This window comes from Dermacentor silvarum, chromosome 4, assembly GCF_013339745.2.
Source record: "Dermacentor silvarum isolate Dsil-2018 chromosome 4, BIME_Dsil_1.4, whole genome shotgun sequence".
NCBI classification, from domain to species: domain Eukaryota; kingdom Metazoa; phylum Arthropoda; class Arachnida; order Ixodida; family Ixodidae; genus Dermacentor; species Dermacentor silvarum.
The window spans coordinates 160649828-160667665 of record NC_051157.2 but is presented as its reverse complement, the minus strand read 5'-3'; the positions used below and the strand labels follow the sequence as shown (position 1 = coordinate 160667665).

At 44.3% G+C, this 17838-nt stretch overlaps 1 protein-coding gene across 1 annotated transcript in view; it reads left to right on the top strand.

The window, feature by feature from the left end:
- LOC119450756 (Down syndrome cell adhesion molecule) overlaps positions 1–17838 on the top strand; it is a 183688-nt gene that overhangs the window by 68231 nt on the left and 97619 nt on the right. The window contains exons 5-6 of the mRNA XM_037714263.2: positions 7475–7624; positions 17059–17176. Of these exons, the coding sequence (XP_037570191.1) occupies positions 7475–7624; positions 17059–17176 (268 nt within the window). The remainder of the gene's footprint in view (positions 1–7474; positions 7625–17058; positions 17177–17838) is intronic.

The window sequence follows — 17838 nt, the reverse complement described above, 5'->3', positions numbered from 1 at the left end:
AAACAGCGTACCTGGGGGTCAACCAAGGTTTACAAAGTTCTGCTAAGTTTTTGCTATGTATCGCTGTTATGCAAAGATTTTAACTAAGTTTTCCTATGTAATGCTATGGTATGTCAAGATTTTTGCAAACCTTCATCTCTCCGGGGTCGTTTTGGGCGGTAAACGCTTCGCGCAACGCTTCCACGGCGATATTGCGCTTCTCAAAGTCCCGTATCGAGTTCCGAGTAGACAGGTTGACGTCAAACCACAGCCGATCGCAGAGGCGGAAGCCGTGACCAAACCGACGTTCAAGAACTTTTGCTGAAATCGGCCATTCGCGCCACACATGGACATGTGTGGTGTGTGTTGTGCGCGACACGGTGCGCTGAATGGAGACGACAAGAAGCAGACCACAAGTAGTGCGCGCGCGGAGGCGAATTCCGTGCTGGATGGAAAACGATAACGTCGAAGACCATCCGGCACGTGAACACGCGGCGCAAGAGGAAAAAAAAAAGAAAACGGCATCCAATCGCAAGAGACCACGAAGCTTCGAGCGGCCAATGAGCAAACGACGAATCGGGCAGAGCGGCAGAAAAGCGAGGCGTGCTGGCAGAAGGTAGGGAAAGTTCCAGAAAGTGGTGCCAGGAGAAGGTCGGCCACCGGACCGGGATTTGATGACGGGCCGCCGGGTTCCAGACCCGAGCCACCAGGACTTCACACGACCGAGGCCTCCTGCCAACCCGTTCCTGGGCGTCACCACTGTACCCGATCGCGAACTGCTGCCCGAGGACGGTGGACTTGCGCCCGGGGGCAGTACGTGAGCAGTCAGCCGGGTTACGGGCACGAGTTCTACGCCCAGCTGCCTGGCCAGAACGCCGCCGCCGTCTGCCCGTGCCACCAAGCCGCCTGCTTTCTCTCTCCAAGCCAGAGCTGCCGTGCTCAGGTAGCCTGCCCAATGGTCCAATACACCGACTCTTGGCGAGACGAATGCCACGTCTTTCGTTATTTCGCAGCCTCCCATCCTCTGCGAACTAGCACGCGCCCCCTCACACGACCTCAGCCCAGACTCGCGTGCTATTATTACCATGAGTTAGCTCTTTTTGCCGTGATGATTTTTTAATTGTTTATTTTATGGGTTCCTTTTCGTTTTAGTTTCATTAAAAGTTTGTGTGTTCTGCAATAAACGGCTTTGTCCTCAATTTGGGAATCATCTGAATCATTAAGGAAAAGAACCTGCGTCACAACATGTAGGCTCGACGCTGGAAGTTAAGCATGACACGGTAGCCAGGATCACTTTCTCGGCGCTTGCGATCACTGAGACAAGAGCGTTCTCTACAAAGAGCGAGGCACTCGGGATCTTCCGCGCTTCGCTGTCGCGTTGACGAAGATTTACGAGCATGGTAGTCCGGGTTTAATCGCAGTCGTTGAATTCGTTCGGGGGTTACGTACTTTTTCGGCCGACCCGTATGTTTAGGCGGCGCCAACGATGTGCTCGGCGCAGAGACACTAGGCAATGTGCCGCCGTCGCGGCGTCACGGAGCTTTATGCGAAGGCCGCGAACGAAGCGGCGCGTGGTGACGTCAAGGCTTCTTTTTTTCTCCGCCTACACGGCTGTGGAAGCTTGGCGATGTACAGGAAGCGGCGGTGCAGCGTGGCGAGGTTGGGCACAGACATGCCAGGTGTTTGGCTAGGCGACGCATAGTGATGTCAGAACTAGGCGCAGCGGGAGCTAGGCGGAGCTGTGCCAAGTGGTTGCTAGGCAACGGCGGAGTTCCTGCGAACAATTTGCAGCCGAACCTCGAGCTTAAACAGCTACGCTGGTAATACACTGCTAATTATTATGGAGGGAGTGAAGCTCAGGATTTGGAGGTGGTCTGAAGACAACGACTGGGCTATGATGGCGCAAAGGAAGCAATGGACAGACGCATCAAACCGTGTTTCGAGCTTCTAGCTACTCTAGCAGTAGGACGAGCTGAACTGGTTCATTCATTCGTTTTTGTGCAAGAATTCATACGGGAGACGCTGTGTGGAGATTGATTTTTGTGAAGGATGAGGCACTTGGTTGATCGCTTCAACATCAGCCGAATGTCTTGTAGCGGTAGCTGGAAGAGTGGCCGCAAAGAGAAACAAAAATTCTTGAGCCTTGGCCTACATCATATCCACGGTACGGGCTACAAGAACGCTGCTGCGTTTTTTTTTTTACAGAGACAAGATTTAGCAATTAATTGTTACTGCGAGACACTATGCACTACGTGAGAGTTTATGTCCTTGTATCTTAAACTGACACCCGCAGTGACTATGTGGCGCATTCATTGGGCGACAGCGCCCACGCAGTCTGATGCTTTCATTTGTACCAACCTTTCACCTTTTGCTTTTTTTTTCTGAACTCTGATGCCCCTTTGCCCTTTGTCCTGTACTTGGAAGCCAACCAGAGATATCATCTGGTTAACGTTCGTGTGCTTCCTTTACTCTCTCTCTCTCTCTCTTTCTGAAAATGTTATCATGAATAAAGTTTTAAGGTTAGATTACCACATTAAACAATCAGTATGCTTAAAAAGAAAAACTACAAATACTCTCACAAAAAGAGGCAAACGAAAGCAACAAGCCTAGGAACCGTATTTCTACAATGAAATTGTCTCAGTATAAATTGTTACTAAGTGCATCAATGACAAGCAGGGTAAGCGCTATCTATCTTCGAAATTTTATTGATATTAGCAGGCACCATAATAGTCTGCAACAGATAGGTGAACGCAAACCAAATCCTGAACAACAGACAGAAATACAATGTATCTAGGGGCTTAAGATCATACTCAGAAGTATCAGAAGTAACGGCAGCAGTTGGTTTTGAAATAAAGTGGATTTTTTCCCACATGCCTTCTACAAAAACTTAAGTGGAAGCCATAGACAAAAACAACAGCAGTTTCAAGCTAACGAGTACAGCAGTTTCAAGCTAACGAGAGACAAAGTTAATTTTTTTCTCATGTCATCTTTAGCTCGAATACTAATGCTACTATGAATATAAGCCTTTGTACAAAGAAACTCATGCGGAAATCTATTTAAGGTCCAAGTTCTCTCACAGGAACGTCGCTTCACTAAACCATGCACACAAATTTTATGCTTGTATGGCAATATGTATCGTTGTAGCTACAACACTATAATGGTGCAGGATTCCGTGACCAAAAGCAGCTTGCATAATTGTGGATTGTGTGAGTTCAAATACTTAGCCAATTAAACCAATTGTGGCGGGAATAAAAGCCGTACCCATAATCTCTCGAAAGTTTCAGCAAATAAGGTATGCGTGTAGTCTGAAATGTTATTCAACAGAATCTTACCCTTGAAGGCGGCTATGAGCGAATAGCCGTTCTAGGCACTGTTCTGCTTATGCGTTTATGTTTGCCTTGGAAATAATGGGGCTCACAATCCGGTGAGAACGAACACAAGCTTAAAGACAAATTATGAAGTTACATTACAATATCCCAATTCATCTACAAGGCTGTTCTCACGAAGTCCGTGATATGCACAGATCCACTGAAGCTAAATAAAATGGCTTCTCGCATTCTCATGGCTACCAATGTCCACAACTACAACAAGCTAAAACAGCGTCTTCATGTTATCGAGAAAAAAATCACCGCCAAAGTACTCGTTATTATCTACACCTTGCGTGAACATCGCTGGTTTTGCGGCCCTTAGCCAGTGTTCTCACCGCAAATATCAAATGGGAGATGCAACTGAAGGGCCTCCTGAATTGTTGTTTCTGTGGTGCGATCCCTGTTGGTCTCTACGTCATCGTCGATGGTGATGAAATTATGTCCACAGAAACGCCATGTTATTCTCGAGTAGGCTCTGAAATTTGCCTGCTCTAATTCTGTCGACAAGGGCCTTTAGCTCAGCCGAGTAGTTGGCGTTAGCGGCAGGTGCGGATGTACGGCTTAACGAATCTTATAGTTCGTTTTAGTTGATATATTGTTGCTTGCAATGAGCCTATGAAAACCAACCAAACGTTCACACGTCGCTCCTTATATCCGAAATTTCTATTTTTCTGAGTTTGTCTTAACGGGCATCTACTGCATAAAAATGACGCTTTGACACACGTCATTAGTGGTCTTTCCATGTACTGATGTCTAAATATGGCCCGTGCTAAGCGATTCTTGATAAATGCAGAATTCTATGGGCAGAATACCCCTGGTGTCGCTACAATTTCATAAGCAGTTCATATTGTCTCCAGTCCAAAACTATAAATTTGTATGATACAGTCGGCCGATATATTGACGGCCGCAGTTAGAGTAGACGACATTACGGAGCGGTCAATGAACACGTGCAATGTTCTGCCATATTTCAGCTGATGTATGCCTTAGTGCACGTTACGCAATGAGAGAAGTTGTTGCGGGGACTCTTTTTTTTTTCTTGGAATGTAGACCATGAAACTGGCGGCTTTTCACGTCATCCAAAGAGACTGGCCTGGAAGTCGAGAGACAACACAGAAGTGCACAAGTTTAAGGTTGAAGGACGGTGAATGAAAACAAGCCACTTGCCCTGACTTTCACAGTTTTTTCGCAACTTCCATCTTGCGCTGTTAGCCCATTAACAACATGGGTTTATTTCCTAAATATTCTTTTTGCTTCTATAAACATCTCATACTGACCCATTCCTTCATCTTATTTTGTTTTACTACCATGATAAACTAGCTACAGATGAAAAATGCAAAAAAAACTTGTAGCATTGCTTAACTGAATTAGCGGAGAATCTAATGAACAAAAATGTTTAATGAATTCTCGTCAGGGAGCGCATTTTTTAACGAATCGAAACACCATGCAAGTTCTTAGCGCAATGCCCTCTTCATTATTCATGTAGTGAAAGGTCTTGAGAGTTTTGTGAGCGCTCTTGTATTCGCATTTAAAAAAAGGGAAAACTAAGTGGAAGTACCTGCACAAAAAATTTGCCTTCACGTGGCAGCAATGAAAAATGTGGAAGTGACTAATGTAGTTGGAGCAGAAGAAACATGAAGGAAAGGTTGAATGTGTGTTCGATTGTAGATCAGTATCTTTTATTTCTTCTTGACTGAGTTGTGGTTGTGAAGGCCTGCTAGCTCTCGCCTATACTATCCCTATTATTGACCTATTTAGGCGTATAAGGACAGATCCTTCCGGCTTATATTTCCTTTTTTACAGATTGTGATTCCGTTAATGACAATTCTAGGACGTCGCTTTTCCTTTGTACAGTTCTGTTACTCTTGGTATTAGAGATAATACGCGGGGTGTTTATGTCGAACTACGTATTCGATGAACGATCTTGTTGATAGTGCCATACGGAAGCTGCTTTTTAACTGAAAAGGCATCTCATCCTATAAGCACAAACTTAGGTGCGCGTGCATGCGAGGAGCTGTCGGCAATACAGCAGCTGTCACTATGCCTTAAATTCTTAAGATTCAAACTTATTTGCACACAACAGTGATGAATGTTTCAATCTTAAACAAACCGTTAAACATGCTTACTCTCCCTATGTAAGAAGGAATGTGCCTGAATCCACCCCCACAAGATTCTTTCACCACTATGGAAACAACCATGCCGTCTACTTTGAACCTGATACACCCATCTCCCTGGTAGCATATTTCCTTCAATGAAAGCTGTAGCTCACTCAGCTGACCAGGCTCGGCAGTGTAAGGACCTGCGCTTGTTTTCCCGGAGATACGACCGGCAGGGGTTCCAGCGCGATTGGCCCGAACAGTCTCCGTTGCGGTTTATATCTCCATTAAGCAGCGTTGCTGACGGAAGCAGAAAGTCGGCACAAAAACAAAAGCAGCTGCGTTCCGGCACGTAAAAGCACCGTTTCGCAGCCACCCGAGACTGCGTACAACCTTTATCGATCAGCGCTCAATTACGTCCGAGAGCCAAACAATCGGCTCCTGGTGTGGGCACGCACGCCACCGTTCCGAGGGCGGGCCCCGGGCTTCATTGCCGGATATGGTACTGTTGTGGCTTCTGGACATATCTTTCCAGAACATAATTTATTGCTTCTAAGAAGTATCATGCAAAGAGGCACAACTTGTTAGCCTTGATGCTATGCGGCATGGTAAGAAATAAAACTTGTATTTTCTTCTTTTATCATGTCATGTGCGGTTCTTGAAAATGTATTATGCTTTTCTGTGCAAAAGGTTTTATGCTAAACAGCGGAGAGCCAACGCCCACGCCAGTCTCATAGTAGACGTGGAGATACAAATTGATGGATAAATTCATATGCATGAGTATAATATGTGTATATGTTAAAATTTACCTTCAAGCTATTGCATCCTGTTTCTATTCCATCTCTGCGACTAGCGCTCAACGATTATCCAAAAAGTTTCAGGCTACGCGCACTTCATCCGCGTCACGCGACGAGACAAAACCCGACAAACCTCCAGATCTGGTACCACATTTACACCCTGATTATGCATGTTTAGGCTGAAACAAAGACAAACTTCTATCCGATCCTACTTGTTTGTTGCTATTAGCTCTCCGCTATTGGTAAGAATTTTGCGGACCACACCCACTTCGCCTGTCTGCCTCGCGACGTCACAAAACTGCTAAAGCTCACGACGTCAAAGAGCTGTGCGCAATAAACATGTAATATTATGTCGAGCAAAAGTGTACTCTTTATAATAGCCGAAAACTGCCCATTTCCGAAAGGAATGAAGGATGGCTACCCACCGATTGCTCAGGCACTAGCTACTCGGAACTGCCGGGGACAATGAATTTGATTGCGTAATAAAAAAAATGCATGAGGGTATAACCCGGTCGAGCTCCTTTTGGTTTGTATATGACAACCGTGTTCTTCCTTGAGGATCTGTTTTAGCGGCATTTTGAACAATTTGTTGCACGCCGTTGCGATTTTTGACCAGCTACCGCAAGCTACGCAAGGCGAAACGCACTAATCAGACCGCGGCACCACTCTGCTTACCCGGATATCTAATTTCATTGCATTGGCTCCTCCCCGCTGAAACGCCCCATACTTAAGCGTTCTGCTTATCTGTTGTCATCATTTACACGAGAAGAACTTGTTAAGCTAGGCAATGCTGTTCGCTTTCAGACCAAGCAAAAGTGACTTCCTATAAACGAATAGAGCATTTGTTGTGCTGTTCAAACGATTGTGCGGGTCAGTGCCTTGCGTTTGCGGCGGCATTTACGTGAATTTGACGTCTGATTTTAATAAAGTAAAATGGATTAGTTTTATTTTCAAGGGCCCCAGAATAACATACATGGGAAAAAGAAAGAGAGAGTGTCAGCCAAGTGGACACGCTAAACAAGACAAGGCCGACTCATTTGCGCGTGAAATTCGATACGAATAAAATACGAAATGAGTGAATGTTGAACATGACAGAATACAGAGATACGATCACCATTTTATAATCGAATCATTCGAACCCCCATCTACGTCGACCTTGTCTTTACAGTCGACACTTGGTTGAAAGTTTCTTTGTTGTTCTGTGACCTTTTCACCTTTCTCATTATTTTCGCCGCAGAGGACCGCTACTCCCTTCTGGACAGTGGTGAATTGCTGGTGCACAACACAACGGCAGCAGACTCCGATCGCAGTTACCGTTGCCGAACGCGACATCGCCTCACAGGACATTTGGCTTCCAGCACTGTGGCAGGAAAAATATTTGTATCTGGTATGTTTCGCCATTTCTATTTCCTATGCTGATAACGTAACAGCGAATTTCAATTACAGCTCATACATTGTAGTCTACGCGCTATGTTTACGTGAGCAATCCTTTCTCTACTCAAATTACTTCCTCGCCTGGTCTAATTTGGTGAGTAAGAAATATGGTTGGGCGAGGCAGTCATAAAAAAATAGCTTAATACGGCGGTTGATGATGGTGTGGCAGATAACTGGGCGCTTTTCGTGTCTTTCTTATAGGACCGATTCACACAAACTTAATAAAGAACACGTAATTCATGAGTTGTGTAAGAACTGTAAATCCCATAATGTCCACTGTACCGATTCACACAAACTTAATAAAGAACACGTAATTCATGAGTTGTGTAAGAACTGTAAATCCCATAATGTCCACTGTAAAGCCGTTTGACCGATGTGTACATATGTAAATAAATAAATAAATAAATAAGAGAAAGAACAGAAGATAAAGGATGCATAGAAAGGCAGTTAGGTAGCCCAGAATTGGTTCTGAGCAATAAATGTGAAAATCTAAAAAAAATTATGCCAGAATACAATTTTTTAAAGACCATTTCAGGCTACGGCGTAGAGAGGATTTAAGTATTTACTCATTGGAATGTACTTACGGATGACCTATTGCAGCAAATCATGGCTCACTCTGACTATTGTAATTTGAAATCCCTGTATAACGGAATCACTGATTATATAGCCGAGTGCGAGTAAGAAGAAAGTTGAGCAAATATCAGATAAGAAGAAAATGTCTGGCAACACAAATAGAAGTCGCACACTAACGTTCATCTTATTTGATAACTTGAACTCCAGTCAACAAAACTGCTGTACCACGGCTCTAAAGGACCATAAGCTATAATAAATAGTATTAAGCCTACAGTATTAAGAAGGAAAACATCTAGTAGTTTTAGAATTTTAGCAGAGTGCCGAAATTGATCCTACTCTGAACTCGCTCATTGCGAGAGCAGCGACGTGTCGCAATGGACACACCAATATTTCATTGATCAACTTCTGCGATATCGCCTGCTGTAGCCTCTGATGTAGATCCACTGACACCACCACATTCAGAATCTGAGTGGCACCAAAAATGTCTCAGATACGTCTATTCACAAGGTAGACCTCGTGCACACCTGTGGACAACAAATTACATACACTGACGCCAGCGCTGTCAGATATTGTGTAGGGTGCAAGATGGCACACATATTATCAAGTGCTGAAATGGCGTGATAGCAAGCGGAGTTGTGCAATAGGGAATTTGTAGCAACTGTCTATTGTTTGAAAGGCGTTCTGACGTTCCTCAATGACGTAAAAGTTAATTTTTCTGGCGGCAGAATTAACATGCCTGCCGTGACTCTATTGCGCCTTTTTCTGTAGCGTTATTTGATGAATCAATGAACTGTGGTTATTAACGCAAACTGGACACTAAACAATGATACCTATATACTCCTAAAAGTGGCGCAAGAAATTTTTATTTTAGCTATAGACCTATATCCATAACAAGCGCTTTCAGTAACGTTACAGAACACGTCACCCATACTGCGCTCATCAAGCATGTATAGCGTAATATGTACTTCACAAACTGTCAGCACGGGTATATAATGCACAACGCAGCTCCTAAAATTCAATCATAGCCTAACCTCTAGTTTTGACAAAAATGAACAAGTGGGTTGTGTGTTCCTAGACTTTTGGAAGACCTTTGACATGGTACCGCTTGCATTACTACTGTACAAATGACCTTTTCTTCGTTTAGATGACGAGATACTTGAGAGAATTAAACGTTATCTTTAGGATCGCATGCAGACAACGTGTATTGGTGAATGGTTCCCAATCCGACGACATGCTCGTCACTTCCAGTGTTCCACATGGGTCCATTCTTGTGCCCCTCCTCTTTCTCGTTGAAAGGTTGACCTGCTAAGTATGGTTGCATGTTGCTGACTGATAACATGAGCGTCGCGTTGTATTTTATAAGTGTCTTGAACTGTATACAGCAATATTGCGAAAAAATTGAGCATGTGACACTGCAAAACGTAAACAAATGCCCCTTATTCGCGAGCGTACACCAATCCTAAAAAGAGATTTCTTTGGGAATGTGCCACTTATAGAAGTGATCAGTACGAGTACCTTGCCGGAAATTTTCCATCAGATGTCACCTGATCAAAACAGTTAGAGAACGTTGCTTCTAAAGCCCTTTGAACAATTGATTTCCTGCGAAAAATAATTTACAAGGCATCACCAAGAGTAAAAAAAAAAATTGGAAATTTGATACTATAGGAATGTAGTGCCAATCATGGAATACGCTTGCGATGTGTCGGATTCCCAGTTTATCAACTTCTGCGAAACGTTTGTGTGTGTAGAATCGCACCGCCCACTTCATTTTGAACAACTACGATCCTGACATTGGTATCGCATCCCTAAAAGACCTGCTGCAGTCGCATCCATTGACCAAGGGCCGGCGGGATAAGAAGGTTGAAGTACCATATCGAATTTACTCCAAGAAAACCGGCATTCTGCGCATAACTCTGACCATCTCATCCGCACTTTACTTCAAAGAAAATTGATCATATTTGGAAACTCGCGAAATAAGATGTCGCGCTGACGTTTTTAAAGCGTCATTTTTCTTCATAGAATTAACATGTGTTACAGGCTACTCCAGGGACTCATTCTTTATACCTCTGAGACACAATTTGGATGTTTCGTGAGGAATATATTATGTGTAACAGATGTATAACCTATATATAAACTATCACATTGACACGTATTTTTTTGCTAATATTCGTTCTGTTGTTAACTTTTATTCTGTTCACTTTCTTATGCTCCTGGAAAGAAAGCCCTAATGACCCTGCAGATAATACAAATAAAGAAATAAATAAATGACATGTTGCTGCTGGAGCGGGAGTTCGTAGTGGCCAGTGTAGCCATATGTGATATGGAATGAAAACTCGTTTAATTTGAACTCGAAAATATGCCGGTTCCGGTATTTTACCCCTCCCCCCACCCCCCGCGTGCCCCCTGATGTGCGCAGTGGTTATTAAAATCTTGAATAAACAATTCAATTCAATTTAACTTTAATAAACATCCGTCAGACGTTTGGAGCGCGGACAAAAAGTCTGAAATGGCTTGACTGGGTCACTGCACAAGAGCGTGGTATACAGTGTTATATACTCCATACATGTTCAGAAGGAAATCAATATGCAGGAAATGCTAGAAAACTACACAAAACTATAAAGGAATGCAACGAAGCGGTAAATAGATGCACAACGGAAACTAACATAACAAAAATATTGCAGAAAAGTCACTGGACCAAAAACTAGAGAAAAAGAGAAACAGTGGCTGTAGTTCAACAAATGGCAAGCAATGGAAAATTATTCATAAAGGCTTCGTAGCAAATTCAACGAGGTCTAATATGCATCTGCGCAATCTCTGGCCAACTAATTTAGCAAGGGCGGTTATGTATGCCTTAACAATTAGTTACCCTAGGTCATGTGGCATGCTTCTCGGTTGCGTGTGTGATATGTAGGGCAATTTTTTACCCACCTAGCCAGTGATTTCCCAAGGTAACGTTTTCATATTTCTTTCCAACGTATAGTGTCTCAATGGCCTGGAATTGTGCATACATTGTACTTCAACAATCTTAAATTCCTTGAAATTGTCCTGTGTGTGACCTAAGTAAGGAACTTCGAAATTCAGCAGACGGTACTACTGCTTCCCAAGGCGTGAACATTCTTTAGTAAAATGTATTTTTAGCTTTTAGTGGCCGATGCTCCTTCCGCCCATGAAGCCATTCGTCCCCCCTTATTTCTTGTAGTGTCACGTTGAAACAGCTTTTAAACACGTCGGCGTTCTTCGCCTGATGCTGGTTGGGTCGCGCTTGAAGAACAAGAAAGGAAAGCACATTACAGTCTACTCCAAGGCATCAAAAAGATTACTATTGCTCCCGTTCGCTAAGGTTTGTGAATTTGACATCTCTGATTATTCGACAGTCTTGCGGTCCCGCAAAAGTTGAATTAACGCGAGTCGATTATTTATATTGCGCAGGGTAACAACAAACATGGTATGCACTAGATCATTGGTGGGGGGGGGGGGGGGGCAAGCGAGTGTGAAAGGTTGTCATTAGTTAGAGTAGACGGTGGTTATCTGTGTTGGTAGCAGTTTATTTCGTTGTTAAAAAACAAGCATTTGGGAAACGATCATATTTCGCACTTCGCTGCCACATTCTTTTATGTCCATGCTTTCAGTTTGTCCGCTGTAGGGGCGTCGTAGGCAACTTAGGTAAATTTTGTCGCAGCAGTAGTTCCCATGACTGCTGCTCCTCATTTCTCAGCTGGTAAATTGGCAGGCACAACATACTGAAGGCTGTGGAATGCATGGATGGATGACTGAGCACGAAAACCCCAGTTTCGAGATGATAATTGTTGTTGGAGTACAAAGAAGTCTCTATGTGGTACACAACAAACATATGCATTTTACACCCGCCTGAATTAGCCCTTAGTTACCATAAAAATTATTACATAGTTAAATCTACACCAGATACGTCAATATGTCAATACATGTTCTTATAAAAAAGAACTTGGAAGGAGCAGTTTTAGTTGTTTGCGTCACACTATCTGTCTTCGGGGTTCTTGTTTCAGGGTTTGAAAATCGGTAAACACAAATGTTAAAAAAAAGAAAGGTCGACGTGGCCTTCGCTGCTCTCGAATTATCTTCGCACGAAAGTTCGAAAATAATCGTTTCCATTTGCCTCTGAGCCAGAAATTTTAGCCCCGGGAGGAAGTTAGACCTACACTCGCTTTCAAAATAATTTAGCGCTATATACCCGAAGCTACGAGTCTTGCTCCGGCGCTATCGGGTTAACATATGTTCGTGAAACTCTCTGTCGGTTCACGACTTCTGGGACGAAGCTACATACTCGCCTAACCGAGATAGCAGCCTCCGAGATGGGGCCACGCTATAGCTCCTCCTAGCAGGATGTTTCCGGCACCGTCCAACTCAATACCGCCAAGGACAACTGCAGCGTCTGCGCTATTCCCCCAGGTTGGTTCGGCGAGGAAGCACCACGCGTACCCAAGGGGGTCTTGCAGTGGAGGCGCATGGCACGGAGAAACGGGTAAAGAACGCGCGGCGAAAACCACCCAGTATATGCAGACGCATAGCTCCCAACGAGGGAAGGCGAGGTTGTGTTGGCGGTGGCACTTAATTTCCATTGAACTGTTAGCGCTCTGCAAGGCGCGTGCAAGTTGCAATCTCAGACGACACCTTGAGGTACATTTTTTCTTTAGAATGCTGACACTAAAGTGTGACACCTGCATAACACAAATTACTGCACAAACAAATCGACCGAGCTCGCGCAGAACGTTGTGCAGACAATTTGGGAACTAATTGTAAACAAATAGGCGTGCCACTAGAAACCATCCGGAGTGCCGTTTGCCGCTGTTTCTGTGAAGTTTCTCGTTTTGTTTTCATATCCCCGTGTTCTTTCAGATAGTTTAGAACTCCCGTGTATTCTCATCATGATTCATTTAAAATTCTTCATTTAATAAAACTATTCAGATTCCATTCAAGGAACAAAAAACAATCAACAGTACATTTACGGCTCTATCGAAATGTACCGTTAAAGGCTACCACGCCATTGCTTCTCGCATTCAGAGCGACGCAATGTCTCCGTCGTGGCTTTGTTCTGAGTTAGTTAGAGGAAGGATCCAGCCATTTCGCAAGCCAGTCAGCTAAATTCAATCAGCACGCCACGCGTGCGATCTCAGGGTGAACGCCTTTGGCAAGAAAATGCTGCGAATGTGGCTACATGTGAATGACCGCAGTTGCAGCGTTCGCAGGGTTTCGCGTCGACGATGGACGTGCGAGGAGTTCATTACGCCACAATACCCTTCAGCATCGCCATCCAAATAACTTATTCCGAGCAAGTGCTTTTGAACAGGCCCTATTGGGGCTCGGAGTGAGACATTCACTGACTCCGGTGTCGGTCTCACGTAGCAACGTACAAATATACGACCGAGAAGAGAGCAAACTCTCGTTCTTTCCTTTTGTTCCAGTATCGTTGAATAGTCACGAAAAAAATATAAAAGACAAGCTGACAAAAAGCTGCTGAGGAAGCAGCACTCCATTCCAAAGCAATCTGCGACAGGACTCGCCTCAAGGGCGTTTGCTCGAACGAACGGTAGTTGTGCTTATAGCGTGCAGGCTACTTGCAAGCGGGCCCCGAGTTCTATTTCTTGCGCAGCACGGTTCGTTCTATGAGCAACACTAGCGGCAGTGCTGGGATTCTGAAGTTGTGCGTGGTTCATTATTAAGAAGCTCCGCGACCCTATTGCTGACGAAAACGCGCGTCTTCTAGACGCTCATTTTTATAGCCCTTTTTGTCCAAGCTCCAGCTAGCGAACATGGAATGAGCAAACAATTATGCTTGGTCTATACTGATCCGACATTTCATCCGGCAGTGGCACCCCTTCAAGAGTGGTTCGTTTGTACTTTTATACGGTACAAAATAAAAACAGTTACAAAGAGTGATTCTTAAGCGGAACGCGTGAAACTAACATTTATACCGTATATTTAAAACAGCATACCAAACATGCTTCTCATATGTCGCTATAAATGGAGTCAGAAATTGTCGTAACGGTGCACACAATGAACGAAAGAGAGTCCGTAATTATACTTTTAAGCCGTTATTTTAGCCTTAATTAAGAAAGAAGCACAGCCCGCAGTTACTTACGGGGCTCCCGCGTGCCAGAGCAGTAGTGCAACTCTAAACGGTTTCCCAAAAGGTGGGTAAATGAATGCTAAAATATTACCTTTTATTTACCTTAAATGTCTCGTGAGGGTCTGTACAAAAACCGTGAGCTAAAGCATAAGCACAGTAACATATAGAAATAAAGAAAGACGTCAGAAGGATACGCGACTGATATTTAAGTGTACGAAACAGAAGAGAATTTAATGAACAACACAAAACTGAGTACGAATCTGGTATACGTGATGTTAGCACTAGGATATCCTACAAAAATGTGTCAGCACACTCAGGCCTTCCCAATACCTAAAATAACTGGCAATGAAGTGCAATGTGCTGGCGGTTTCTATTTCTGTAGATGCTTTCAAAAACAGCTCCATGTGGTTAGGCTAGACCAAGCTAGCGAGGCTTCCCTCACATCCATCGCCCAAGCTCGAGGGGGCTGAGGAAGCGCTTGCGCGTGATGAATATCTCCCATTATTGGGCTTGAACGTACCTTATGTAAGCAACAAACACCAACAAATAAGCCTAAAACGTCTAAATCCACGATGCGCGCCTGCCTTTCACGCCGCGCGTAATGCGCTGCCTAGAGAGCGCACTCAGGCTGCTAAGTATGTGACCACTGGTAGTCGACGCTACGCAGACTTCCAATGTGAAAGGTGGCTTGCGGCACATATACTATTATAGTGCAGTCGGTATCTCACGCAATCGTCCAATTGACTGAGCCTGTGAAGTCTGCTGTTTTTGACGCGATATATAGCAAAACCGTCTTCTGGATGCTCGAACGAGGCTGATTGGAGGACTTACTTCGAAGCATAATGAGCTCTGTAGAAATTTTATACAAACTTTACACCGCCTTATACAAGCTCACAAACATTTCCTCTGTAGTTCCTGCCTACAGTGTGTGCGCTAGTTTGCGCAGATGGATCGCGTGTAAGCTCTGCAGTATTCTTTTATAGTTTGGTCGCAGGGAGAAGATTCACGAAGAAGGTGTCTCGACTTACTCATTAAGTTGTGTTCTACAGCGAATAATTCAGAAGTGCTTATTAATCAGCAATATAAAAAGAAATATTTGGAAACGATAATCAGTTCACTCACAGTAAAAATAATGATGGTGCCAAAAGTCGCGCGACGTCTCAACTCTTTCGTCGCCACTGCACAATGCTCTATACACTTCGGAGTGATTAGAATTTGGTGGCCGGATTCTCCACGTACTCCCTTGCAAGTAGGCTCACAACACGTAATTTCAAGTTCAGTCCGCATTGCAGAGCTTTAGGCTCGTGCTGGAATCTTTCATATGTGACACCTTAATATTCGGCACGTATGTCGATGCGCACGCCTACGAAGACTTTGTCCTCAATATATGATTGCGCGCGGGCTCGTGCTTTGATCTTCTCCCTGAACGTCTCTTTCTATACGCGTGCTCGCTGGCTTCTCTTCGTCTATCCCATATCGCAGAACGTGTGTGCTCTTCAGCACGCTTTGTGCGCAAGCAATTGCTAAGCTTACTTTTAGGCTTTTGTAAAGAGTAATATTGTCGTCCACTTTTTTAACGCGAAGTTTTCTTTGCTTAGTCGGAGCGAAGGTCAAAAGCGAGGTCGCGTCCAAGGTCACAGAGTTCACCGCCGATGCGCCCCCACCACCTATGCGCCCGCTCGCTGGCCGCTATTGGCTCGGCTCTTCTTCGCGCGCATGCGTGCGTTCTCCCACAAGCCGACTCGCGCACCGCTACTGGCTTGGTGCGTCCTCTCCTTACTACACGCTCTTGTACGGGTGTGCGCGTCACAAATAGGCATGGCTCGGTGCTCGGTTGTGGTAGCTGTGCTATGTTGCGCGTAGGCCTCTACTTGCAAATACAACAATGAGCCCTCGAAAATATCAGCCTGACCACCGTAATAGTTGTCGTGCGTTCGTTTTTTATTTGTTCTATAAGATGTGTTCTATAATATGTAGAGGAGCGCCGTTGCCGCTACTTTTTATGCATTCTCAGCACATGGTTGTATCTCTGTGGATACCTCCATGAAGTTTACCAAATGAGGGCAGAACTCATCTCAGGAAGACTGTTGACGTGCACGCTAACAGCATTGAAGCACTGAAGCGGCTTTGAATCAACGGTCACATTTCACAGAAAGATGTACTTTCTAGATTGTTATCGTTAAATATAACACTGCGCACTGTTACTTGAGTGGCTTGACAAGAAACAAAAATGTCTAATTGCCTTTGTCGAGCCTCGCTCCTTAAGTAGAGCTTAACCTGGTGGCTATGAAGATATCTCATCGCTTCCGTCGTCTGCGGTATGACAAAGTACATCCACAGAGGTTAATGTTCATAACTCTCTGTGGAGTGGAATGTTGACATCATGAAGGTCACATATGAAAACAAACTCTTTTTTTTACAATGCAGGAAAGTAAAACCTTGAGTCTTATGTCAAACAATAAGGACGAATAAATACAATCTGGAAAAATTACTATAAATTCAAAGCAGTAGTAAATACAAAATCTTTCTTTTGTTAGGTCTTTATTACAAGGAACGCAGGTCGCAATAGGTGTTGCTGCCTATTTGCGAAAAGGTCTCAAGGTTCCTAAGGAGTCCGTTTCTTATATTGTTACGTACGCATGTGATGTCAATCAACATAACCAGGTGTACACCTTCATCCTCAGACGTTTAATGTGGCGGTCTTTCTGCAGATGCCCATGCTGTCACCCAAGTGAAAGTGACGCTCAGCCTTTCCGATGTGTTAACGACAGTGGGAGCTCACGTCGACTTGCCTTGCGTGTCCCACGGATATCCACTTCCTCGCTACATGTAAGCTCTTGAAAATGTTACCACAAAACGCGATCATGTGCTAAGATTCAGTGTTGGGAGAATGCCAAGCATATTCCTTCATATTTTCACACATTTCAACTCAATCGCACCTCTTAATCGAAGCATGTTCCCCTGAAGGTATATTGCCCTTACCTAATTTGGTGGAAAGAGTCCGAATTAAAGGAGTGCAGACGAATGTTATGATACACTCGACTAGTTCCTATAACGCTCCAATTCGGTTTGCAGCGATGCGGATCGCTCTTGAGATTGGTGCCAGAAAAGCCTGCCCCAGCCGATCGTTCAGCTGCACCCAGAGCAATCAGAACAGCCACGTGATTGGGATATTCTGTATGACCTCGGTGGCACACCAAGCTCGCAGCTAACCGTGCCTCTGTGTGCTCTGAGCTGGAGCGTGGCGGTCTGAATGCTCGAGGGAAATCTGTCCCGAGTGCTCTGTTTTGACCAGCTGAATGGAAGCCAGCCCTCTAAAATGTTCTAAAGCGATCAAAAGCTACTAGTCGAATGTACTAATAAATATACAGTTGCTTCAAATTTAAGCTAGCAGTAATTTTAATAAAAACGCCATGCTACCTACGCGATGGTGTTGTGCCCGGGTGGTTTATGCGCTTAGGCTTGCACAATCTTCTATGCAAATTAGAGTC